A 27,474-nucleotide genomic window follows, 5' to 3' on the forward strand; every position below is an offset into this window, starting at 1 on the left:
TTTGGGACTTTTGAGCCAATGTTTTGCCACTATAATCAGGATGATTCAACAACAATTCAACGGGGTGGCCAAATGAATCACATTTTAGCTAAAAGAAAGTGAGCTTCATTAAGAATCCAAGGTTTTTGTCAGAACAAAAGGCAGCAAATAAAACGCTTGATTAACTCCACAATATCCCCCATACAAAAGTTCGAAGAAGAGCTGCTCCAACAGGGAGGGAAGAAGCAGCAGGAGCAGGAGGAAGAAGTGAGAACGAAACGCAACATTAAGTGAAGTGAAGTAGTCAAGAGTGGTTAAGGTATTGACCATTAAACCCACATCAACGGCATGGCACACTTTTGTTGGCAACTCAAATTGCTGATTTTGCTGTTGGTAAGTTTAAAACTGTGGTTCAGACCTTTTTTTTGCTTCTTTCGCTTTAACTTAAATTTACCTGTAAGTAATTTGTGTCAGTCAGGAACACAAGTGATGGGGAAAATCCAAAATGAATTTATATATAAATCATTACGCATCTTGTAGAAGAAGGATTACGGTTTTATAGGTCCTCTAGCTGTCACACGTATGTGATAGAATTCTCAACTTGTTTTAGCTTTGAATTTTTTACCGATATGGCTTTGCAATTTTAGAAAGAATGGCAAAGTCTGCTAAAGAGCAAACCTGGAAGTTCTTAAATAGCTAAACCAAGGCTTAGTATGATGAGTAGTTAAATCATTTAAGTCAAGTATTCTCAATACATTCTCTGATTAGCTGATGAGTTTCAATATCATTATAAACGTCAATATTATTAGTTAAGTGCTTTCAATTGTAAATTAAAATCAATTTTCAACGGTTATTTTGACTCAAGTCTATGATAGATGGTTTCATTTTAGAATGTGGTATAGAGTAGACTTTAATTAGTTGCAAACCTTTAATTAGGAATTCAAATTTATTTGAAAAACAAAAGAAATGTACCGTTCTTTTTGCCTTAACTATTATTTAAACGTTTTTATAAGTTAAAAGAAACATAGATACTCTTGTATATTTCCATATATTTCGTGTATATCAAAAACTTATGAGGCTCGAAACTTGTTTTATGTATTGACTGACTTTTGCCAATGAACTTCAAAATTGAAAAGTTCACGTTCACCTGCTTACCTCATGCATATTTCATTCATTCATATTATTTTTTCTCGATTATTTCTATTTCATACGTTTTCGTTTTCTCTCACTCCACCTCTTTTTGTTTTTAATTTTATTTCTCGCACTCTATCTCTTAAGTAGTTTTCGATTGTTATAACCTTTACAGATAATAAATCTGGCTCACTTTTATTCTTCGTTACGCTGGTCAATATATATATGTATATATAGTTGGTTTATTGTAATTGTCTTGAGATTTATGTATGCGGTGGCTTGGCAATTGCAAATGCATTTCACATGCACCAAATTGCTTACTTGGCCAATGCGTTTGGAAAATGCTTTTTATTGATGTTTGTTGTTGTTGTTATTGTTGTTTGTGTTACATTTTATTAGGCCAAATCATCCGTAGTTAATAATGGCGGGTGAATGCATTTATTTTCTAGCATTGTTGTTGTTGTTTATTAATTTTACCACACAATTGGTTAATGTCTGTTGTGGCTGCTTCGTCTAGACTGTGTGTATTGGAGTATATATGTATATATACATATACAGATATACCTATATATTGACTGCTCATTAGACACAAAACAAAGCTCGAGTTGATTGTGAGTAATGTAGAGTAGAGTAGAGTAACGTCGAGTAGGTAAAGTAAGGCAAAACTGAAGCTAAAATCCAAAGTAAGCTAAATAATTGCACGCGATTTGAGTGCGGTTATGCGCAACTGGAAACTAGTGATGGCGATTCGATGACGACGACGACTGCGGCGACTGCGACGTCAGAGACGGCAGCGGCAGCAATTTGCAAATTATGCACAATAAAGGGATGGTGTGCGGGGTAAGGTGCGCTGCGGTGCCGTACAAAGCGTTGTTGTGGTGCAACAACATTCTAAAGTTTGATTTTCTTTCAATTATATATATACATATATATAAATAAAATGTTAACCCATTGTGGCACTCAGCATAGATTTTCCATTGAAAATTAATAGGAATTTCGTAAATTTGCAAAACAATTAAGTTTTTAATCATTTTATGGCAAAACTAATTCAGAAAGTTTTCTCAATTTTCAGTTTAAAGAATTTTCAATGTACAACCTGATTCTTTATTGATAAAAGTTTTAAAAAAGAAACCCATCCAGTGTTTTGGTGTATTTTTCGATCATATATGAAACGTTTTAGAATATTTTTTCTTATTAAAGTCATAAATGAGCTCATTTTTTGATCATAAATGACTCCTAAGACGGCAGACAAAATGGTTAACTAAGCACGACTTCTCTTGAAGGGTTGATTATGATCCTTTTATTAATTTATAACGACTCCTTTAGAGTTATATATGTGGACCTTCAACCTATCGATTCTTACTTGAAGTCATCTCTACAACTGTCCATACCGCGATCCTTCATATATTTAATTATATATGACAATATCTTTATATTTTGTTTTGTTACTCCACATAAATCAAATTTTAAGCATAGCCCAAAGTAGTTTTTTAGTCTTCTTTGAATCAAATAGGAAAATTATTATTTGCTAATCAATGAGAAGGCTCAAAAATGACTGATCAACGTGGTTTCTGTTTAAAAAAATCTTCCAAATGCTGGTTAATAACTCTTGAGATAAATAAATTAATTTTAAATTTAGTATTAATAACTATTTTAAGCTTAATATTTTTCTATTATTAGAATTGTGTCTCTCACTAAATATTTTCGCATAAATTTTATCCCTTTTAGGCAAAGCGTTTTTATTTAAGGCCTTCATTTTTAGTTCAGATATAAAAAACATTTAGTTGGAGGTTTATTTTAATTTCAATTTTAAAAATATAAAATTTGGTTTCAAAAAAATGATATTCGGAAATCCAATTAGCAACAAATTTGACCCCTTAACCTTTTTATCTTTTGACTTTCCATGGCCGCAAAATAACAAATTATATTGGAAATAGCTTGCCATAAATCGAATTTTGAATGGATAATTTTTTGTTCTTTCAATTGGTTTTTTTTTTTGTTGCCTATTTGGGGGCAGAGAGGTGTTAACTGTATGCAGAATAGATCCATGCAGTTTTTATGTCTCTGCTTTGTAATTAATAAATGTATGTTATTAAATGCTCCAGCTTGGTGATATGATAGTTGCAATTTTTGAGATCACTTTTGGATGGTGGCATTGAGCATTTTGCGCCCTAATGTGGGCTGCCAGTGTGGGGCAGTGGGCTTGAAGATCAAATCGATCGAACAAATAATGGTTGAAAAAAAAAATAAACTTTTAGTTGCACAGTTGCAACACAGCAGCTGACGACAGCGGGTGGTGACTGGACCCAGAGATTGGGGCATGAAGTTTTCGAATGGCGACCGCTGACACATTCACTTGGCTCCTTTCAACGCCCACCACCAGCACCACCACCATCACTAGCCAGCACCGTCGACCATTACCACTCCCATTACACAAGAAATGCCTTTCGGCCAACAAACCAACAAACAGCAAGAAATATGCAAGTGCATTCAATTCTTCCCAGTTTGATAAAAGACAACAAAAACAAAAGAAAAACAATCAACTTATTTTGTTATTTTATGTATTACATGACTTTTACCCAGAAATTTGATCAGAAATATGCAAAAGCTTTGTGTGTGGCAAGTTCGTGCCTTGAGTCATTCGTTTAGGACTTGAATCCTGTTTTAGCATATCAATCAAAAACTAGAAATAAAACTTCCGAAATTTGCATAGAAATGATATTGTTACACATATTAAAAAATCGAATTGGACTATGAAAAGCAATTTGATTGTTCAAAATTTTTCAACAATGAATTTAAAACTGGATTTCTTCTTTATTTGACTTGGCATTCCCCACGCCACTCTCCTCTCCGCCGTCCCATTTGGCTTAGATGCTTATTGGCTAATTAAAATAAAGTTTCAGTTTCAATTTCAGTTTGAATTTGATTATATATATATTTTTTTTTAAAGTTTCGTTTGCGGGCACTTGAAAGTCAATTGATTTCGTTTGACCAAACAAAGAGAGTGTTCATTAAGGCATGATTATTGCTTAATTGTTCTGATGTCCATTCGATTTGAGATTCAATTAAGACGGATATAACATTATATTGTGTGGCAAATGTTGAGAGTTTCATATATATATATATATATGCTTGACACTTCCGCTAAGTTGACAGCCGTGAAAATTGTCACTGCTGTTGTGAATGTTGCAACAATCGAATGATAAATTGATGTTAAATACGAAGCAAAGTGCAAAAGAATGTCTAACAGGATTAGCAGCAAAAATGATTGAGGAAAGGAAAAGACAAAAAGTAAAAATAAACGCAAAAAACTGACAACATGCTCCCCAAAACTGATAAATCAATCAAGATTAATAATTGCCTATCATGGTTAGCTATCAAACAGTAGGAATAACAACAACAACAACAACTACAACAAGTGGCCTAAAAGTATTTCATTCATTAAACTAGAGCACGTCACTGACTTTGCTCAGCCGGTTCAAGTAACTTAGCCTCCCTCTCACACACTCACACACACACACACACACACATAATGGCCAAAAAGGAATGTTTTTGTGTTGGTCAATCCTATAATACAATTGATGTATGTATATTTTTAGAACGTTTTGTTTTAAGCATTAACCAAATGGTAACCAAATATATTTAACACTCTTTTTGTTGGGCCCTTTTGTCTTATTTGCCATCAAGAGACTTTTCAATCATTTTTAGTGTCAATGTTAAATGGGCCTGGGCGTTTGCTTTAAGCTGTTCCTATTCCTATTACTGAACGCTCACTCACTGAACGCCCCTGGTCAGTCCGGTTACTTCTGCAATTTTATACATAAAAGGCAAGGCAATCCGTTGAACTGATACCGAACGTCTGACGATGACTAAGAAACAAATGCTGATGGTGGCCAGTTACTGCCTGATTTACTTACTATGTAATTTAAGCATATATGCGAAGGTGTTTTGGCTGCCAACAATTGTTAGATTGAATCGCCTTAAATATGATCTAGAAAAAGTTGACTAAAACTAACGACAGCGAGAACGACGAATGGCGACAACAACCGCCGCTCGCCCACAATAACAATTGCATTTGTTGCTATTGTATTTAATGCTGTTTTTTAGTTGCTGTTGTTGTTTTTGTTGCACATCGCAGTTCGCTGCTCTCAAAAAGCTGCCGGATGTTGTTAATGTTTGCATTTTATTTTTGTTGTTGTTGTAATCTTATTTCTATTTAATACTATGTACATACATATATATATGTATGTAGATAGATTTACAAATTATGTGATTATTTGAGCATTGTTTCAATTACCTTTCGTTTCGCATAAATTTTGATTGCCCATAAAACTGTTACAAATTGAATGTTTTAGTTTTTTATTATTATTTTTTTTTTTTGTTTATAATGCAATTAATAATGCAAATTTTTTAAAAAGATAATAAATGCTTTATTGATCTTATTTGTGGTGCAGATGGGGCATAAATCTTTTGTTTGAGTTATTAATATTATGGGCCAAGGGTGTGGATATGATAAAAATTTATTGCTGATCTCTTGCTTCGCGATGGCCGTGAAAGAATATAAAGTGAATATCTGATTTATAGAAATCATGCTTAAGTTAAAATATGGAAGAAAAGTATTTCCTAAGAACTTTGAAGATTTAATTTTTTAACCATTGTCGTTTCATTTATTGATATATTTGTATATTATGTCAAATATATTTAGGGACAAGATTACTATTATTATTAAAGTGTAGGATATAGTTTGTAAACTATCAACCTAACTATATTTTACAAGCACTGGAAATTAAGGCCTTCGGCTTATTGTTAAGCCGGATCCTCTTTTGTTCTGTTGACTAAATGACTGGGCCACTTAGACAACTCATCTACCGAGGACTGCATAGGGACAAGATTTAGTTTATGAATTAACATCTAAACCAAACAATGGCAAAAATCCTCGATCAGAGGGTAATTAAGTAAAAAAGAAAATACATTTTTTGATGCATTTTTTTCTAGCTTTTTTTTTCTGTTTCTCTACTTAGAAATAGAACCACTCCTTGCAGCACTTGAATATGAATGATTTCATTAAGTCTAGATAAGGAGTTGAATGACTATATATCAATGCTATAATCCAAAATGTGGAGTATAAATACTTATTTAAAAAGTACTTGGAACCACCAAACTCGAAATACATACCTAGTCAATCTTTCTGGTTATTTATAGCATAGGATAAATTCATTATATATGGCAATAGTTAATAATTACATCTTGTCGTGTCATGCATCTCCAGACATTATCCTTTTATTAGAGATGAATGGTATTTATTGAAGGTAGTCTGGTCTATTATATTTTAAAGAATAACATATAAATGATATTAAATATAAAAAAAATATATATTTAAAATCGCTTTTTATATACTTATATTGGCAAATAAAAATATTAATTAAATATTTTTTATTCTCTAAACGTTTAGCATTATTTACGACACATACGCAGTAGCATTTAAGCAAGAGTTTAAGAGATTGTATTTTGTATTTGACATTGAACATTCCGAATTTTTAAAATATTACCGACTTGAGTCATGATAAGTATATAAAAATCTAGTAGAAAGTATTTTGGTTATATGTGTGTGTGTTATATAGCAAAATTTAGCCAAGTTATGAAATAATCCCACATTAAGAAACGAACAGTGTTTCGTCCCTATAAAATATCGACAGCTAGGCTAAATGTAGTTCGGAATACGTCATTGGATACTAGATTCAATATTCAACTTCAAAGATGCGTTTCCTTTGTAGGCCACCTGAACCTAATCCTTTGCATGTATATAAATACAATAAAAATGAAGTAAGTAAGTCGTCTCGCCGACTTGGGTATACCATACACCAGGTGAAACAAATATTTAAAATTTCGAAAACCAAATGTATGTCTACTAAATTGTTTTAACATGCCTCATACCATATGCTATCTCGCTCACTCTACAAACACACGAGCACTCTAGCGCCGCCTCTAGCTAGTACGTATATTTTGCATGTTTCTAGTCCGATTTCAATCAAATTTGATAGTTTGATAGAAATAGATAAGATTTATTAGTCTGCCAAATTTAATCGCGATGGTCAAAAAATTGCAAGAGCCAATTGGTTTTTTCTAAATTATGGAGGCGGAAGTGGGCGTGGCAACATATTAAAATATATGTATTCTGCGCGCATACTAAGCCAATATACATACTAAATTTGGTGACTTTAGCTTTGTTAGTTTTCGAGAAAATCAGTTTTGTTTAATTTGCGGGGGCGGAAATGGGCGTGGCAAAATTTTTAAATAGTCAGTATCTGCGCGTCTATTAAGCTAGCTTACATACCAAATTTAATGTCGGTAGCTTTCATAGTTTTTAAGAAAATCAGATTTATGTAAATTCCGGGGGCGGAAGGGGGCGTGGCAAAAAGTTGGAACAAGTTTTTTTTGCGCGCTAATTAAACAAGTATATAACCCAAATTTGATGTCTCTATCTGTTATACTTTTTAAGAAAAACAGTTTTATGTAAATTCCGGGGGCGGAAGGGGGCGTGGCAAAAATTTGAAACAAACTCGATAAGCTTACATACTACACGAGACTGCATACCAAATTTGGTGGCTCTAGCTCTTATAGTCTCCGAGATCTAGGTGTTCATACGGACGGACGGACGGACAGACGGACATGGCTAGATCGACTCGGTTTTTGATCCTGATCAAGAATATATATGCTTTGTGGGGTCGGAGATGCTTCCTTTTGCCTGTTACATACATTTTGGCGACTTTAATATACCATTTCACCCTATGGGTGTATGGTATAAAAAGGCACAAAGCAAAATCATTAAACTTAAAAGGTTACTTTCTTAAAGAAGCTGATTAAAATTTCTAAAAAACTAGAAACTTAATTTAGGCAGGTGAATTTTAACAGTATTTCGATGTAAATGTAAAACTTTTTTATGTTGGTTTGGTTAACGGCATTTTCATACACATTTTATCGATTAATTGAAGTGGTTCTTGTTACAATTTGTTTTTGCTCTACCACCCACCCACTTGTTGGGGCTCTTAAGCTCGTGTTTAATTACTCGGAAGCAAGGGGCACCACAAGTCACACACTTCAAGCACTTCAAACAGCACCGCTGCATTCCAATGATGTCTTAATAGAGTCCAATGTTACACACTACACACTCATACATAGGTTCGTTATTATTCGAAATGCCAATGCTTGGTGCCCTGCATGACATATGCATATTCGACTTGGACATGAAGAGTTATTTCCCCATACATAAACCAAATGATATTTTAATTACGCAAATTTATAAATAGATCACTTAGATAAGCTCATGGCAGTGCAATTGCAACTGCAGTGCGCTCATTTGCATGAAAAAAGCATTAAACAAATTCGTTGTCATTTTTTGCAGATGTTGTGTCGCTGCCAGTCGCGACCTCGTCCCGCACCCGTTCCCTCGCCGATGGGTCGACATAGTGAGCTCATTGCTGGCAATGAGTTCCTCAAGCTATTTCTCGATCATGATGAACAGCAGCGTAATCTGCACAGCAGCGAGGATTTCGAGGGCAGAGGTGAGGCCATCAGTTCCTCCAGTTCATTACCACTTACGAGTAGCATAAGGACAAATAATGCCAGGAGTTTGGAGCACAAGACGCGCTATCGCAATGCGAATAGCCAGCATGAGGCAGACGATGGGAGCAAGCAGCAGGTTAAGTTGGTAACCACAGGCAGTAAGATTGTCTTTCTGGAGGATCCTCCAAATCACAAGCAGTCGAAAACTAAACTCAAAGACGAGGTGAAAGTGGTGGCAGTCAGTGTTAGCTCCTCCAGCAAACGTGGCCCACCATCAAGGGGGCGTCTTCCAATTAGTCCAGTGAGCCCAGTGAGTGCCTCTGGCTCGGATTTCGTCAATCGTTCGCATAAAAGTGAATTGTCCATTGAGGAAACAGAGCCTAGACTAGCGGCCGATGCCATGGATGGCGAGAGTGGCGATTCCTTAAATAGTGCATCGAATATACAAAATGTATTGGCAGCTCCATTGGTGGCGGCCAGCCATGCGGCATTTGCCAGAAATCATAGTGAGACGGATAACGAGGAAGATGACAAATTGCTGCCCTTCCAGACGGTTATCTATCATGATACCAAGCCGGGCAATAGTCACGGACCACAGTCTAGATCAATTTCATATAGTTCCATATCACAGAATGTTGAGGATCTGCAGGGATGGCAACAATCGGCTGGCATTTTGGCCGAGGCTCAACGCAATGTCAGTGAGAGTTTGCAGCAAAGGCAGGGATCACACGCTTCCGAGCCATCAAAATTCTATTCAATACCATCGAAAATGTACAGTGTTCCTTCGAAATTCTATTCTGAGCCAGCCAAGGTTTACTCTGAACCAGCCAAAATGTATGGCCAGCCGGAGAAGGTTTATTCTGAACCAGCAAAGGTATATGGCCAGCCATCGAAATTCTACTCAGAGCCGGCGAAAGTCTATTCACAGCCAGCAAAAGTGTATGGGGAACCAGCAAAGACCTATTGGCCGCAAAGCAGCCCGGCAACCACAACATCAACTACGGCTGGTAGCCAATCGTCCAGTGTGGAAACTCCTTTGGCTACCACAACTTCATTGCCGCCCATAACTGTGCCACCGGGTCCAGCTCCAACCACCTTTGTGCCCTCACGTTTGCGTCGACCTGCAATTGTCTCGCGCATTGCTTTTGGTGAGGCTCAGACCACTTCGACGACGACGACAACGACGTCGACGACGACCACAAAAACAACCACAGTAAGACCCACAACAACCACAGCAAAGCCAGTAACAACAACTGCAACTGCAACTGGAACGTCTGCCATAGTTAGGCCAACCACTTGGCAGCAACATTATCACAGTCATCATCATCATCTGCTCCAACAGCAGCAGCAGCAGCAGCAGCAGCAACAGCAGAGGCAATCGCCGTCTATAACTGCGTCACAGCCGCCGCGTCGTGTACTCTTCAATTTGGATAAATTACCTTATGATTTATTGAATGCACCGCAACCACAGTCGCACCACCAACAACAGCAGCAGCATCTATTGGAGCCAATATTATCGAAGAGCGACTACCAGCAACAACATCATCATCATCAGCAACCTCATAATCATCATCGTCCATGTTGGGAGCAACGTCAGCATTCATCACTGTCGCTCCAACATTCTAATCAAAATGCCAAAGGATTGCCCAATAGAGGTGAGTCCAAGTCTCTCTCTCTCTCTCTCTGTCTCTGTCTCTTTAGTCTCTGTTTAACCAAATTACACTAGTCTCCATAATTTTTTGGTCTATTGAAGTGAGGTCAAGCATTTTGCATAAATTGAAAAGAAATTATCATAACTTAGTTGGATTTTTTTTTGAGTGGATGTGGGTCGATCACAGGATCAATAAAACGGAGAGAATAAAATATGCCAAACTTGAAAAAAAATTGTAAAACATTAATCACAACTTAATAAGGTACCTTAATTTTCAGATTTTCTTTGAAAATTGCGAAAACTTTAAATTTTGGTAAGAGTTTTTTCTCCAAAAGGCATTTTACATTCAAATTTAAAGTAGAAATTTACAAGGAGATTAACATTTATTACAATATAAACTTTTATTTCCCCGAGCAGAGTTGAAATTCCCATAGTAGAGTGTAATTATGATGTGCACAGACAGACAGAAAAAAGAAGTAAAAAAAATGTTGAGAAGACAACTTTTGGCCGAGGTAGAGACAAAGAGACAACCACAAAAAAATATATAAAAATTAGAGAGACAGAGACATAGGCTTAGACAACGCATGGTTGTTACCCTACCTCTGGAAACTAATCTTGAACTTATCAAAAATCATCTTTTCTTGTTTTTTCTTTTCGTTTTCTTGATATCTTCTCTTGCAGATCTAGTCAAGTGTGTTTCTACAAAATTTGCACAGCAACATCCACAATCAGTGTCGGCGTATTCGTATAGCTCCAGCTCCACCAGTTCATCCTCATCATCATCTTCGGCGGGCAGAGTTCGGGACCCTGTCATGCCACAACACTTTACCACCGAACGGCCTGAGCTCTATACACCGACCCCAGAGCAAAATTACGAAATTGAAGAGTCCGTAAGTGTTATGACAAACGGACGAGCCCATGGGCTGCAGGGTGGTGCAGCCGCTGGGGTTGGGGGTCTAAGCTCAGCGTTGGCCATTGCCACAACACCAGCCGGACCAGTAACTACATTGGCATCAACAACAAGCATTCGGAATCGTGGCATAGACAGAGGACGTGGTTCGGTGGTGTACAACGCCAACGCAAATGCCAACGATTACAACGATGATGGCGGTAGCGAAAACGACAACAACAACAACAACGGCGATGATGATGATGATGATGGTGATGTGAGAGAGGGCGACGATGGTGATGGTAATGGTAATGGTAATGGAAATGGAAATGGAGACGAGTCGGATGAAGACAAAGTGGCCTATGTGGTGGAGGGACGAAACTATCGCAAATATCGTGTAGAGGAGAAGACAGACGATGGTTTCATTGTCGGCGAGTATGGTGTGGTGGACCACAACGATGGAAATTTGCGCGGTGTGCGTTATACAGCCGATTCGACCATTAATCGCAGTCTGATACAAAAGGCGTTGTTGACATTTCTGAAGCTGAAGTAGTTTGTTGAAGTTTAGAGTCATGTAGAGTCGCCCATAGAGCACAGCTGGGCAAGCAGCCGAAGAATCCCAGCAGCTGCAACAAAAGAATGGCCTTCCAATTTCATACACATGTGATCCAAGTCGTATTGTAGTTAGCTCTAACTTAAATTAATATTAGCCTTACAGTTTTATTCGGCCACGAACTATGTAGTCGTTAGTTAGTTAGCTACCTAGTTAGTTAGTGTAGTTAGTTGGACCCACAATTGATAGCCAGTAGGAGACCAATAGAATCAGAATCGGAATCATTTTACATATGCTTCTTTCTTTTTTTTTTTTTCTACTTCCTATATAAACAAAACAGCGAGTGTGTGTTTGTGTGTGTGTATATGTGTCTGTCTCTGCGTGTGTGTGTGTTTGTGTGTCACTGTAAACGAATTTGTTTAATGTTTAGTTAATGTTTTAATTAATTTATTGTAGTTGTTGGTATTGTAATTTAATTTATTCCAAGTAACACCCAAGAAGCAACGAAATTTTCGGACCTAGCAACTTGCCATAATTTACATGTCCTACACACCTAAAAAACACCTACACTTACACCTACACCTAAACCTTAAACAGGCATAGAAACGAATATCCTAATTAGAGTTTAAGTAATATGCATATTAGTGAAATAAAAACATAAATTACAAAATAAATAATTGCAAGTCGGATGTAGCATATGTTTGCTTGATCTTTTTCTTTCATCTCTGATCCCTTATGCCTAAAAAGTGAATCTCAGTTGTCATCCCAGCTGGCAAAAAGGAAAAAAAAACAAAACTGGTTGTTTTCTGTCCAGAAAGGATAGCGTAATGTAAATAACCATTTAAAATTGATTAAAAACATGCAAGCCGGCGGCCAGAAAATCGACAATCATCAATGCACTTCGCCTGCTGGTGGACTGAACTGGTGCTGAGACGTTGGGACAATATCATTAAAATTTAATTGATATGAACAAGTGACAAACCAGCTGGAAAGGCAGACGCCAACAGGAGTCCAAGTATGTTTAGCGGCTAAATTAAATTAAGATCGACCTAAATAATACCCTGAAACTATAAATAGACAGTGGTGAAGAGAAAGGAAAAGTATCACCTAGTTCTATGGACAGAAAATACTTTAAGTTAACTTTGAAGTCTTCTTTTAAATATTGCATTTGCATAATAGAATAATACAAAGAGAAGGATAAAATTTCTCTTGTTCAAAAACATAGAAAAGAATCTTCAAATCTCGGAATTTTCTTAATAGTTTCTTCATTTTGAATTTAGTTCTTTTATCAACAAGAGGGATAAGAATCCAACAAAATACTCGTCCAGTTTTTTGGTAAATCTTCCATCAAATCCCTACCTACAAAGGAACTCTTTTCATAGAGCCATAAGTAGCTTTAAAATTGAGAAATTGTTCTGAGAGCAATAACTAAATCGATTCAGTTAGTCATGATTATATATGAATGGTGAATGGCAACCGAGTAATAAATAAATTGTGTAAATATTAAACAAGTTTTGGTTTCCTGCTGTGTCCTAGGTATTAATTTTTCTGATAGCCACTGCGATCTAATATACCCGTTGTGTCCTTATGGATAAAGTGCTTATGCGGAAACATGTTGAGTCGCAGAGAGAGAACTTGAACTGAAATTGGCAGATAAGTAGCCCTGTCAGTTGCCCTTTCCCTCCCGCCAACTGTGTCTCGTTTTAACTGGTTGACAAACTCAAGGCAGAGAGTTGAGAGTTTTATAGATGCATTTGGCCAATTAAGAGCTGAAGTCAACGACAGTTGGTAGAATCATAAAGAAGCCAAGCAGGGACTTGTTTACTGATCTACCTCAATATACATACATATATGCTGGTATATAGAAAACGAGCGCACGACGGGCCCCATAAATGCCAAACAGGACTTGCCGTTGAAACAGAGTCTGCGAGGATGGGGGATGGTGATGGTGATGGAGGTGAAGCTGGAACGGATCTGAAGGTCGCTGAACGACCTTGCTTGCGGTCGACTTGCACCGTAAATGGGGAATATATGTTTGGCGTCTGCGTGTCGTCATTTGGTTTTTATTGCCTCGAAGAGGGAGTGATTGTAGAGTATCTTGAAAATTTCCACTGATTGCATGCGCCAGCAAAGCGTCGATTGCCTGAGCTATTTATAAATGTAAGACAATCGGGTGAGTGTACACAAGTTCAAGCTTTGGTATGTTGTCTTATCGTAAACCAGCAATCAGGCTCTGACACTGACTTTAGGCTGGAGCCCAGCATCATGAACGCGATCTGTGTGAAATACTATGCATGGCCATAAAAAAAAAGAGAATGTGATTGTGCTGGCGCAGATTTAAGGCGAAAAATATGCCAGAAAATAACAACGGCAACTCTCTTGCTGGTTGCTGGTCGATGACGACGATGCCGACACCGATGCCGTGCCCTTTCTGCGGTCAGCTGCCCAGCAATTGATGGACAGATCCGATGTATGGAATCCAGGAAACTGGTTATACCGTTGCAGGCTCTCGATCTAAACTTAAGTGAGGCAATTATGGGATTTGTTCTGAAAAGAATTCCAAGTGAAAGAGCACTCTGCAAGAGTGTCTGCAGAATGATGAACGTCAACTAAACACGTTCCCCAAAGGGCATATTCCCCATCCGTTCCTTCTGTGAGTTGTGTTCCTTTTCTTTTCAAGTTCGGGGGCGTTGCATTTTGTGCGTGTTGGCAATAAATTTGAAAACTACACGATTGCCGCTGCCTGACAGGTTGAACGACGCAAGCTGAACGCCCTCACGTCCTGTTAGTTGCTTTTTAATATGGTAGGCGTGCCGGCTGGATTGCCATTCTGACAGCTTTGTAAAATCCAACTCTACAAGCAGGTTGGCTTCATTAAATTGTTTTGCACTGATTTTCAGTTTTCAACTTCCTTTTACTTTTACATACATAGATACAAGGAATTGCCTCAACAAGAACTCTTTATCCACATAAGCGAGAGAGGGAGAGAGTTAATTATTTCCACTATAAGGACCATGGATGGCCAGTTTTATGACTCAAGTTGCAGTTGCAGTTGCGGTCGCTTAATGAAGTTGCCCCCAACTTTATGTAGTTTTCATAATTTATGATCACTTTTATTCAATATTCCAGTATTTTGCCATGATCGATCGTGCATTGGAAATTTATGACATGGCATTATAATTGACCGATTTGTCATTATAATTAGCATACCACAACAGCCTAAAGAGAAACTTCAATTTATGATCGTGTGTATTATAACGCAAAGTATTTTTAGAAAGGACTCACGGAAACAATGTTAAGCAAGGAAAATTCTATAATTAACTTTACGAGCCTTGAGATTTTATGGGATAAATATTCATAATATATTCTTCAACAAAATTTTGCATTCCATTTTTTTTTGCTTCTTTTGATTGGTGGCTTAAGAATATGAAGATACAAAAGTCTCGAAAGAATGAATTTTAATTAAATTAAATTTACATTTTTGCTGCTGCTTGGTCAGTTAGTTCTCATCTCATTTTTGTTTTTTAAATATTTATTTTACACTTTTATATTTATGTTAAGTAATTTTATATTTGTTAATTATTTATTAATTTATTTAAATTGTATTTAAATGTGCAATTTATCTTAATAATGCCTAAAAGTATGCAATCAAAGTATAAGAGTCATCCTTTAGGCCTATTTAATGAAAATAAAAATTGTGTGCATACTTTTAGGCATGGTGCAGAAATTCTAGACTCTCGGTTGGTTCGGTTCTGTTGCAATCGAACCACAACTCACAGCACAAGTTCGAGCATTCAACATTTTTAAAATGCCACAAAATCTGATTGGAATTATTTTGTTAAGGTCAGCAAAAGGATTATCCTGACAGGTAAAATATATACATATGTATGTGAATATATTGAATCAATTTATTGTCAAACAAAATTAACCGCAGTCAATGTGTAACTTTATGGAAAATTTTTGCGGTCACAAAGTCTTTACATATTAAATGGACTTATTGGCAAACTATTTGTACCTTAAAAAGGGATATATTGGTTATTTGACTAATTTAGAATTATTAAGAAGGATATGTATATGTATGTATGTTTATACAATGTTGGCTAAATATTTATAAAACAAGAACAATTGTAACCGCAAAACTTTTCTTTGGGAAAAGTTACTTGCTCCTTGCATTACTTGGACTATAAAAGCATCCTGGAGCGATGGCTTGCGAATAGTTACCAGAAGACCATCAAATACTCGTAATGGCGTCGATTTTAAAGCACCTTAAGTATCGTTTCCTGCAGTCGAAATTGAATAAATTGCATGTGGACTTCAATGACTTTATGTGGATGCCTTTGTTCTTTTATCGTACAATTGGGATAAAACCGTTTCATTCTTCAAGCTCCAATGAGAAGACCAGCATTTGGTTTACGCTATACTTTGTGCTTCATTTCGTAAATCTCAATTTCGTACTCATTTGCGAGATAACCTTTGTGTGGTTGGCATTTCGTAATAGTGAGAACTTTCTGGATGCCTGTATGACAATGAGTTACATTGGTTTTGTGGTTGTGGCCGGTCTGAAAATCATTGCCGTCAGTGCGCAGAAGAAAAAGCTACAGAATCTTGTAGTACAAATTGAGGCTGCATTTCCACCATCGGACCAAGTGCATCAGGAGAAATATGATGTGGTCACTTATTTGCGTCAGTGCCGCTGGGTATCTCAAGGATTTGGGGGACTTTATGTGCTCCTGATTGTTACCTACAATCTGTATGCCATTCTGCAGTATGTAGTTCCGCATTATGTGTTCCATTCGCCAGATGCCCAGCAGATAATGCCATATGTGCCCACAGCCCCATGGAATTGGCATAATAACTGGAAATATTATATAACTTATGTTATGCAGGGAACTGCTGGTTATACGGCCACTTGTGGACATATCTCAGCCGATTTAATGATTTTTGCATTTGTCATTCAAGTGATTATGCATTTTGATTATTTGGCCAAGTGTCTTGTAGACATTAAAATAGAAAATGATTCAACTGTGAAAGGATCAGCTAGAGATATGCGTAACTTACAGAAATTGATCGCATATCATAATAATATACTAGGGTAAGTTGGAAGTTAAATTAGTTTTTGAGGAATTTAAGTATATCAATAACCATTTTAGCCTCACTGATGTCATGAATGATGTATTCGGCGTTCCATTGCTACTAAATTTCATGGCCTCATCAATGGTTGTTTGCTTTGTTGGCTTTCAAATGACCGTCGGCTTGAGTCCCGAACAAACTAGTAAACTCGCCCTACTCCTGATTTCTGCTACCTCAGAAATCTATTTAATATGCTTCTTTAGTCAAGCCTTAATTGATGCGGTATTTAGTTAAGTTTTCCATATCACAATCATTTCTATATACACTATATATTCTTTGCAGAGTTTTAGCATTAGCTTTGCAGTCTATGATATGAATTGGACGCCAGCAGATGGTCCTTTTCGCAAGATGTTAGTTCTAGTGGCCATGAGAGCCCAGAAGCCAGTTTGCCTTAGTGCCACTGTATTTTTAGATGTCTCAATGGAAACTATGAGTATTGTGAGTGCGAAACCTTATTAAACTCATCATAAATTTAACCCATTTTCTTGTTGCAGTTCTTGAAGATGTCTTATCAGTTCTTTTGCGTCATACGAACAATGTATCAGTAAGACTAAAAATTTATACAATCTCAAATCTTGCAAAAAGGAGTAGCTCATCTTTATATCAAATATAGTTTTCACGTTTAGACAGAACATTTCAAACTACTATGTTTGTACTTTGAAATAAAATTCTCTAGAATTGTTTAAGACATGTTTAATAATATTTATTTAATTGATTTATTTTAGTGGATTATAGGTTTGTGGGGTTAAATTTAAATGCTTTAATAATTCATTAATAGTAAATAATAAAAAAGAACAGACCAGAGAATAAAGCGAAAGAGGCAGCTAAATGTCAGGTGAGTAAAAATCCTTAAGCAGAATTGGCAAAAGGACATAAAACAATATAATAAAATAGAGATTATCAATAAATGTCTGAGTTTAAGTTTTGAGAATCTATCTGATCAATACGAATAATAATAATAATCTTTTGATTTAATTTGAACTAAACATAGTTTTTAATTTTACATTAATTTTTCCATTTAAATATGCAAAAAGTAGAGGAATTCCACATTTCAAATAGTTGATACTTGCAAAGGAAAAAAAAAATAAAGATTACTGGAATAGCTATTTATTTGCTACCAAGAAATCATAAACCGGAAAGACAGATTTAAATTACCAAAAGTCATGAATCAACCTGAAAAGTTAATTCAAAAAAGAGAAAAAAAGATGGATAAGAAATAAAGTACCTTAAAACACAGGACACATGTGCAAACAAACAAAAAATAATGCAAATCATTGCACATTCATACAAACATATGAGTATAGACTCAAGGATCAGTCAGTGAATGCAGTTTGCGCCCATCAATATGGAGCAGAACTAATTGTCTGAGCAGCAATTAGCAAGAAAAATACTCGTTCAGAGATATCAGAGAAAAAAACTCAACACTTTTACTAATCTGCAAGTGTCAAGCGGTCGGACGATAGCTAGGGAGAGCACAACCTGGAACGGACAATGACAAAAGGAGTTGACAGGCAGGGGCACGGGCAGGGTTGAAGTGTGCGTTCCAAGTAAAAAAATAAAAAAAAAAACAAAAGGGAGAAGGAGAAAAAACGGGGCACCGGCAGGATTCAAAATTCGCTTGAAGTAGCAGAGTAAACGGGACAAGGGGTTGCTTTCAACTGACTCAGACGATGTTGATGATGATGATGATGACGACGACGACGACGACAGGTCTGTGTCCTTTTTTGCATAATGAAATATAAGTACCACACGGTGCTCCTTTAACGTTTTGATATCAAAGGACATTCGATCAGGCGATGGGCATGGGCATGCAACATGCGTTCATTGTCATTTTCTTAAACGTTCTTTCTTTCGCCTTTTTCTTTTTCGATGGGGATGGGGTTTCTTATTTATGCCAAAGATTACATGTTGATCTCGCATATCTTTCATCTTGACGTGAAATGTGAATTGGTTGGAATTGAGATCGGGATAGCAAAATCGGGTCCTGTGTGCGTGCTTCCCACGTCGTTGTCATTCGATATGAGCTGAAAATTCAAACTGAAAATCAAAATGCCGTCAGTCAGTTGGCTGCACAGACATGACGTTGCATTAATTAAGAGAGAAAAATTACAACATAAATACTTGTAAATATGTACTGATAAATGAAAAATATTAATTCACTGAATGAAATGAAATTTTCTATGGAAATCGTCAACGTTGACAGTTTGCCCGCTTCTTTGGTAGCCTTAACAAGAATTTCAGCCCGTTTGATGCAAAAATATTGATAAGCCACGCTCACAAATTCGCCCATTTTTGTTTTGATTATCTTTGGCTACCTATTGTTGATGAGGGTTTGGTATATAGATCACATTCTATAATTCAACCAAGGGCCATATTGATTGCCCACTTGTTTGATTGAAATCCTTTTCATATATTTTTCTACCCTTTTTTTTACCCATTTCGTGGAAGTTAATTCATTACATTTTGCTATTTATTCAAACTCAAACTCTGTCTCTATTCTCTATTATGGCATAATTTTTTTGTTCATTTTTTGTGGAGAAAGAGTAAAAATTCCCGCATGATTAAATTTTTATCTAGCGCCTGAACTGCGCAATTCTTATTCTTCTTGGGAATCAATTGTACTATGAGAAGTTAGAGGAGCATCAGGTGCCGTCACATTATGATGGATAAATGTGCCTTCAATTGCTTTGAGGGGCATTGTTTTCTATGGGTTTTTCTAATGTCTGTATTCAATTTCAATCAGCCATGTATCCTTGAGTGGAGCTTACATGGACCTTCCCACGGCAATGGCAAGTGGCTATTGAAGAAAGGTTAAGGTTAATGATCTCTCTTTTCATGCCACATTCAGAGCACTGAACTCAATCGAAAGGCAATAGAATTGATCATTAAAAGGAGATATGAGTACTAACAATATAAAAACTTTCCCACATGGAAATAATAAAGAGCAGAGAGAGAGTTTTGCTTTAACAAAATTATACGAAATTGAGCAAAATATTTTGCTTTATGATGAAGATGTTAAAGATATTTACTACTACTTCTACTTTCACCTTGTATACTTTTTGAAATGAAAGTTGATCGTTCTCTTTGCATTTTCAGTTGAATTGAAAATTCTACTTTTCTCCTTCCTATAAAATTTAATCTAATCAAAGAAAGTTGCCGCTGCTGAGGCATCTTCTGTATGTAGATATCTCTTATTTTGCGACACTTTTAGCCGGAAAGGTGACAATTGAGATGAGTATCGCTGGCAGGAGAAGTGAAAATATAAACACATTTTGCACAAGGATATTAGCAGGAAATGTGTAAAATTTCGTCTATCATGGCTTGAAATCGGAAACTTCTTTTTTTTTTAGGCGTGAGAAATGTAACGCAATGGATTTGCTTTTATTTGCTCATATCGCCACTGGTAAATCAAATAATCTACTAGGCATGACATAATCTTAAGGCTTAAAATGCAAACGAGACACGCTTGGCACAAGTAAAAACAAAACAAAAGCAAAGACTCGATCTCTCTCGAGAAAGAAAAAGAAAAGGACATCCCAAAACAGGACATCCTACTTAATGCTGCAAGCGAAATATTCAATTCCACATAAAAGGCAAACAAAAAGTCCTTAAGTTATGTTGTGCGTCATTTTTTTGTTTTCTTGCCTGATGAAGGGCAAAACAATGAGTTCGAAAAATACAAAAAGAACCTGGCACTTATGCAAGTTCTCTCCTTCTTTGGCGAAGCCAAAGCAGAACCAGGATCAGGCCCAGAGCCAGGATACAACAATCAACAATCAAATTTGAAATGAAAGCAGCGACTTCATCACTTGTTTCCTCTCTGGCTGTGGCTGTTGCTCCTCTCCTGTTGCATAAATTTGGTTTGGTCCTCGAAAGAGGAGACGCTGGACTCTTTTTGGGTATCAGGTTAACAGCAGGAGCACTACCACGATCTTGGAGGTGTGTCCCATTGTTCGAATCGGTTCAATTCGGTTGCCATTTCCGTGTGCAGCCACGAATATGAAACTTATCTTTGCACGTGCATGGCTGGGAACCAAACAGGGCCAAAGGAAACCGACAAAAGTTGCTCAACTTTATGCTGCTGTGTCTCCTACATTTACGCAATCTTCCAGCGACTACGACATTTGAGCACTTTAATTTGATGTTTTGAATTGTGTTCACATGATTTCTAAAGATCAGATTGCTTATCTTCTGCCTTAGGTACGTAGCTCGTCTCTGATTCAATTTGTCTTGCCGTGTAATTATGGCGCTTTTTTCATTGTCCTTTTTACGTTTATATATATTTTTTATCCATTTTTTTCTCGTTGTTGAGGGTTCTCTAATAGTTCATTTCCTGGACCTCATTTGCACTTCATTCTGACATGATTTCTGAGTCGCTTCCTGTTGATGTTGTCTTCCTTTCTTGACTGTTCTTCTCGTCTTTTTCCCGCCGTAGTTGTTGTTGTCTGTTTGCACTTTTGGGTTGACATAGTCTTTTGCTTTTATGAACTTTGCTTTTGATTTCTTGTTCCAAACGGAAGTTGGCTGCTAGAATGGGGAATTCTCATTTCCGCCAAACCCAAGTTATTTGCATAAATTTATTTAAAGGGTTTTTGGCGCCAAAATGAAACACAAGACGATACTATTATTTCTACAGACGCAATTTCTTTGGCCCTGGGACAATGTACTTTAGATATAATATGACACAAAATGCGGGAAAACAAAATTTAATACATTTAAATTTCTAACCTATTTGAAATTTGAATTGGATTTATTCGCCGTAGAGGAAGATTCATGAAGATTCTTCAACCCAAATTCAATATCGGTTTAACTGAACTAAAAGAGTCTCTAGATTTTGAAAGACTTTGAAGGCTTTACTTTATTAACTTACTACTTTACTTTATTTTTTAAGTGAAAAACTGAAACGAAATTATACTTTTTCATATTAAAGTCCTGGTTCTGGTCCTGGTCCTTTAATAAACAGCTGTTGCCGTTGCTTGGGAACTCAAGTTTGCTTTACTTTCCATAAAAGGCTAAAGTATTATGAGGAATTGAGAATTCATGATTAAAAAGTCTATCTGGCAAAATTTATAATATTTTTAGATACGAAATTTTTAAAATTCCTCTAAATTTGTTAGCATCTTAGCATAGCTATGTAAACATTTAATTTAAAACAGGTTTCCATATTTTAATAATTCAAGTAAGAATAAAGGGAAAAACTCTTGTGTAGAGCTGAATAAGTAATTTAAAATATATTTTTGATTAGAAATTTATTAACCATATGAAATATATTTAAATGCGCTGGCAATATATGACATGTCATAAACTGAAACCGAACAAAGAGACTCGCCTAATGACATTTCGGGGTTTTCCCACCAAAAGTCTGGCACAATTCATAATGATCACATGTAGAGCAGCCGTCATTGGCAGGTCAACAGAACAGATACTCAATGGACCGGCCAGGAGGAAAAGCGGTGGCAACTTTGGTGTCATAAAATTGAAATTATTACTTGTAGAAGACCTATGAAATTTTCCACTACTATCCCATACAAATGAAGTGAATTTCCCAAATATTTAACCCTTTACTTTTATTCTTTGCTGTTTCCATGAAGTGCCATTAGGCCTGTGGCGTCGTCGGCGGCAACGTCATTGTGTGTGAGTGTGAGTGTGTGCTTTTATGAGTCCTTTAACCCTTTACTCACTTTAGCCATGGCGATTCATAAAAATGTAGCGAAAGTGCCAAAAGAAGGGTCATAAAAATTGCTACCTGATTGCCATTCTTTGCATTCTTTGAAGACAAAAAGGTGCTAACTGCAGTTTTTCAACATCATCATTAAGTGGACGACCACGGCTTCTAAGACTACCTGATAAAAATAATTCGCCTTTTTACAGGCAAAACGAATCTTTGCTAAAAAGTCAGATGCTTAATGGGTTTCGGGGAAATTTTTTATTCAGTTTTTTGCACTGAGGCCTGACTAGGCATATGCAAATGCAAGGTATAAATATATTTTATGGTCTATCCTTTACCTGAGGCCAGCCTCGTGACTGATGTTTCAATTCTTGTGGTGGATTTAGCGTTAATCCGCTGGGATTAGCAGCTTTCCGGCGTTACGATTTCATTAAGTAAGGGAGCTATACTTAACGTGAATGAATGTAAAGAATTTTCCCCGAAATATTTATGGAAATGCATATATACATATATATAAGTGGGGCACTCTATTACGATTTTTTATTATGATAAATGTGAGAAAAAAGTTGATTATCTCAAGAAACAAATCAAACAAATTGTTCCACTAAGAATGCAACTTTAAGAGTAACTTTAACTAGTTTTTCTAACTTATCTATTGAAGTTCATGGTCTTGTCAGTAGTTAGTTTGGTCAGCTTCATCTGTATAAAATTGTTAGCCAGCTGCAATTAAAATATTTACCCACAGACTCCCACAGAATTGTTTTGCATATTCATGAGTTCCCACAATTAACTGAGATGTCCATTGACCAGGGTTCAGTCAGTTCATTCAACTGGTCAACGATAGAAAAAATTGATATGTCATCGTCATCTGGTTTACTAGAGCATCATCATCAACCATCACCAGCTAATGATCAGTCAAACATAGCATCACACGCAAACGAATTCCCATGCATCACACCTGAGTGGAAGTCCATTCCACCCCCACACAAACAAACAAGGCAGCATCATGTAAAAGTTCTAATCGAGGGGTTGCTATTCCAATTAGACCCTTAACTTCCCTTTTCTTGCCTGGCCTTGTAGCTGGTAATATCATGTCAAGCATTTTATTGATCAAGTTACGCATCCGTAATATGAATCGAAATATAATTGCTCTTTTTAAGTGTCTATCATATATCACATGAATTGCATTTCTATTTTCATTTGCATTTCCAAATTGCTTCTCCCTGTAATGTTGCTATTCCCACGTAGTCAAATAATTTCAGTTTTGCGGATGAGGATGAGGACTGTCCTGTCTTGTCCTACCCTTCGTTGAGGATCTGCATATGTGCCCTTTGTGCCTTAGGCGTTCGGTTTTTAATCGCACCAGACTTACGGGATCTTACTTAACATTTATTAAGTACTCGTGCAACATTTTTCGTTTGAATTTCTTGATCCTATTGTGCGCCTCTGCGAAAAGCTTGCTTTAAATTTATTTGCCTTTGGATGATCTTGGACTAAAGAACCTAGACAAGCTGCCGCTGCCCCTATCCTGCCTTTTCTTGCTCTAACGCTGCTTAATCTGCTTAAGCGTCTGGCGATTAGTTTTTGGATCTGGGACTAAGGTGGACTAGTGGATGATTAAATGGCCAATAGCCACTTGAGTTTAATTTTAAGCAGAGATTTTCAGAAGGCTGACCCAATGTATTAGAAAAATAGTTAATTAAGTTTCATATCCATAAATTTTTAACTATCCCGTTATTAATTGAATTGATAAGCAATCAATAAAATGTCTTACAACCCCTTGTTTCATGTGAGTTTCATGTTATGGCTACAGGTACAGGGACACTTCACACAAATCACAAAGCGGCAATAATGGCCACACCATAAAGGAACAACCATAGTTGTCGTCGTCTTCATTAACAACTGTCACATACCACAAAGACCCATAGAGAGCGCCTGTTCGAAAGAGAGAGAGAGTGAGTTGAGAGAGGACACAGGTAACAACATCAACGGAAAAAGGCCATAAAAACCCATATGAAGACAGAAATTGAGAATGAGCCATGAGCTGGTCCAGTCGAACTCAATGAATTTTCGCAATGGCAGCCGTTTGCCTGCCTGCCTGCCTGGGGATCAGAATCACAGAGAGAGCGAGAGTGAGTGAGAGCGAGTCAGCAGGAGCTTGCAACCCTCTCTAACGCAGCGGCACAATCGACCAATAAACGTAACGTGGCCATCTACCTAAGGGTGATCGACTGGTGCTGCCGTTCGATGAATGGCAAGCGGCAGGATTTGTGTGCCGCAGGACTATTAAAACGGTAGCAGGGTGGTGAACAGACAACACAATCATTCCTGATCTCAGTGAGTTCACATCGCTCGATATACGTACAATATTCATTTTTCGTAACGGAAACGGATTCGGAGTGAAGACTAAAAAATTATTGAAAAAAAACATTTTGTGAAAAATCAAAGAGAATACTATCTCAAGCATTAGAAAGCAATTGCTAAGTGAAAAATATAGATTTCTTTAACCACACCCGTGCCTAAAAACATCGTCAAAATTACGCCCCACATCGGTATGCAAATGTCGGAGGGTTCGCCAGATATGATGGATCAAAAATACAACAGCGTTCGGCTGTCTCCAGCAGCATCGAGTAAGTATACCAAAAAATTAGATAGAAACCAAATAAAATCCAGGAGAAATTATTATTATACGTCCAAGACTAACCAAATTTTCTTTCTTTGTTTATTAGGTCGCATATTGTACCATGTGCCGTGCAAAGTTTGCCGGGATCATAGTTCCGGTAAACATTATGGCATCTATGCCTGTGATGGTTGTGCTGGCTTCTTCAAGCGCAGCATCCGCCGCTCCCGCCAATATGTCTGCAAATCTCAGAAGCAAGGACTCTGCGTGGTGGACAAAACTCATCGCAATCAATGCCGTGCCTGCCGTTTGCGCAAATGTTTCGATGTGGGCATGAACAAGGATGCAGTGCAGCATGAGCGAGGACCACGCAACTCAACATTGAGACGCCACATGGCCATGTATAAGGACGCCATGATGGGTGCCGGTGAAATGCCTCAGATTCCCACAGAGATTTTGATGAATACAGCTGCTCTGACTGGTTTTCCGGGTGTACCCATGCCCATACCGGGTGTACAGCGTCCTCATCCCACACATCCGGCCCTGAATGGTGGCTTTCAATCGCCTGCCGCCGCTGCTGCTGCTGCCGCTGCTGCTGTGTTGGATCTTTCTGTGCCGCGAGTGCCCCATCATCCAGTGCACCAGGGACATCATGGTTTCTTCTCTCCCACTGCTGCCTACATGAACGCTCTGGCCACAAGGGCTCTGCCTCCCACTCCGCCACTGATGGCTGCCGAGCATATCAAGGAAACGGCTGCCGAGCATCTGTTCAAGAACGTTAACTGGATTAAGAGTGTGCGAGCCTTCACCGAACTGCCTATGCCCGATCAATTGATGCTGCTGGAGGAATCGTGGAAAGAGTTCTTCATTCTGGCCATGGCTCAGTATCTTATGCCCATGAACTTTTCCCAGCTGCTGTTTGTCTACGAGTCGGAGAACTCAAATCGTGAGATTGTTGGCATTGTGGCCAGGGAAGTCCATGCCTTCCAGGATGTGCTCAATCAGTTGTGCCATTTCAATATCGACAGCACGGAATACGAATGTCTGCGAGCCATCTCTCTGTTCCGTAAATCGCCGCCAGCTGCCAGCTCAACAGAGGATCTGGCCAATAGTTCGATTCTTACCGGCAGTGGCAGCCCCAATTCGTCGGCCTCGGCAGAATCTCGGGGTCTCCTGGAGTCCAGCAAAGTGGCCGCCATGCACAACGATGCTCGCAATGCCCTACACAATTACATTTCGCGCACTCATCCCAATCAGCCGCTGCGCTTCCAGACGCTCCTTGGCGTCGTCTCGCAAATGCATAAGGTCTCCAGTTTTACCATCGAGGAGCTCTTCTTCCGCAAGACCATTGGTGACATAACCATTGTTCGCCTCATCTCCGATATGTACAGTCAGCGCAAGATCTAAATCAGGAAATGGAATACAAGAAAACAAATTTGCCGTCGGCCAAGCAAAATGTGTATATGCAAAATCCGCGCACTTGAAGTGCCTTTGTAGTGCTGGGAACTGTGATAAATCTTCACAGATATACCGATATATATCTTTATGTGGAGGAGCTGGAGGCAAGCACAGCTTTGGACAATATTCAACAGTGAAAGCTTACATAGATAATCTCAAGGAGTTCAGCCTTAAATATATCCCATTAAGTCCCAAATTCTAATAATTAAGCCACGAAGTGATTCAAATTGCATTCGTCAAAGTTTCAACTTTGTTTTTGTTAAAACTTAGTCGCTTAGCTCATAATGTACAGTTAAAAACAAATTAATATTAAGTTCTTTATCCTTATCCATTATACAGAAAGAGAAAACAAAACTAAACGATTTTAAAATATACCTAAAAATTATTATGAAATACAAAACAAAATATTGCAAATTATTTATTTCTTCTTCAAGTTGATCGTTCTAAGCGTTTTTAAATGGCCGTTCACTTTTAACAACTTGCCAAAAAGGTTCCAAAGTTTGGTACAAAAAAGATAATATGAGAGCTACATATCATAATTTTACTGACTTAAACAAAACTAGCCCCGGGGATATATTCAAAAAGTATCTACTATTTTTAAAACAAAATCTGATCTCTACTTGGAAACTTGGGAAAATAAGAAAAAAAGGTATTGTCTTAACATTCTGTTTTCGAAAAATCGTTTCGTTTGAATCTCTTGATCTTAAATCTATTAATTAATAGAAATTCAAATTTGTTATAAGTATGTACATATGTATAAGTAAACTGTATTAGAAGTTTGTTTAGAGATTTCATTTTTCATTAATTTCTTAAAAATGTATTTTTTTGACAT

General features: G+C 37.3%; 3 protein-coding genes across 3 annotated transcripts; all 3 read left to right on the forward strand.

Moving 5' to 3' along the window:
• Window positions 1–53: 53 nt before the first annotated feature.
• Window positions 54–12,098, forward strand: LOC6650714 (formin-J). The gene is made up of 3 exons (XM_023180867.2): window positions 54–372; window positions 8,513–10,328; window positions 11,006–12,098. The coding sequence occupies exons 1-3, from the start codon at window positions 328–330 to the stop codon at window positions 11,764–11,766; spliced, it is 2,622 nt and encodes an 873-aa protein (XP_023036635.1). The 5' UTR covers window positions 54–327; the 3' UTR covers window positions 11,767–12,098.
• Window positions 12,099–16,010: 3,912 nt separating this feature from the next.
• On the forward strand, window positions 16,011–17,444 carry LOC6650715 (odorant receptor 67a). The gene is made up of 4 exons (XM_047009404.1): window positions 16,011–16,858; window positions 16,917–17,118; window positions 17,179–17,334; window positions 17,391–17,444. The coding sequence occupies exons 1-4, from the start codon at window positions 16,011–16,013 to the stop codon at window positions 17,442–17,444; spliced, it is 1,260 nt and encodes a 419-aa protein (XP_046865360.1).
• A 7,385-nt stretch (window positions 17,445–24,829) lies between these two features.
• On the forward strand, window positions 24,830–26,997 carry LOC6650716 (protein tailless). The gene is made up of 2 exons (XM_002073475.3): window positions 24,830–25,194; window positions 25,294–26,997. Exons 1-2 carry the CDS (start codon window positions 25,119–25,121, stop codon window positions 26,589–26,591), a joined length of 1,374 nt encoding a protein of 457 aa, XP_002073511.1. The 5' UTR covers window positions 24,830–25,118; the 3' UTR covers window positions 26,592–26,997.
• Window positions 26,998–27,474: the final 477 nt, after the last annotated feature.

This window comes from Drosophila willistoni, chromosome 3R (assembly GCF_018902025.1).
Source record: "Drosophila willistoni isolate 14030-0811.24 chromosome 3R, UCI_dwil_1.1, whole genome shotgun sequence".
Lineage (NCBI taxonomy): Eukaryota > Metazoa > Arthropoda > Insecta > Diptera > Drosophilidae > Drosophila > Drosophila willistoni.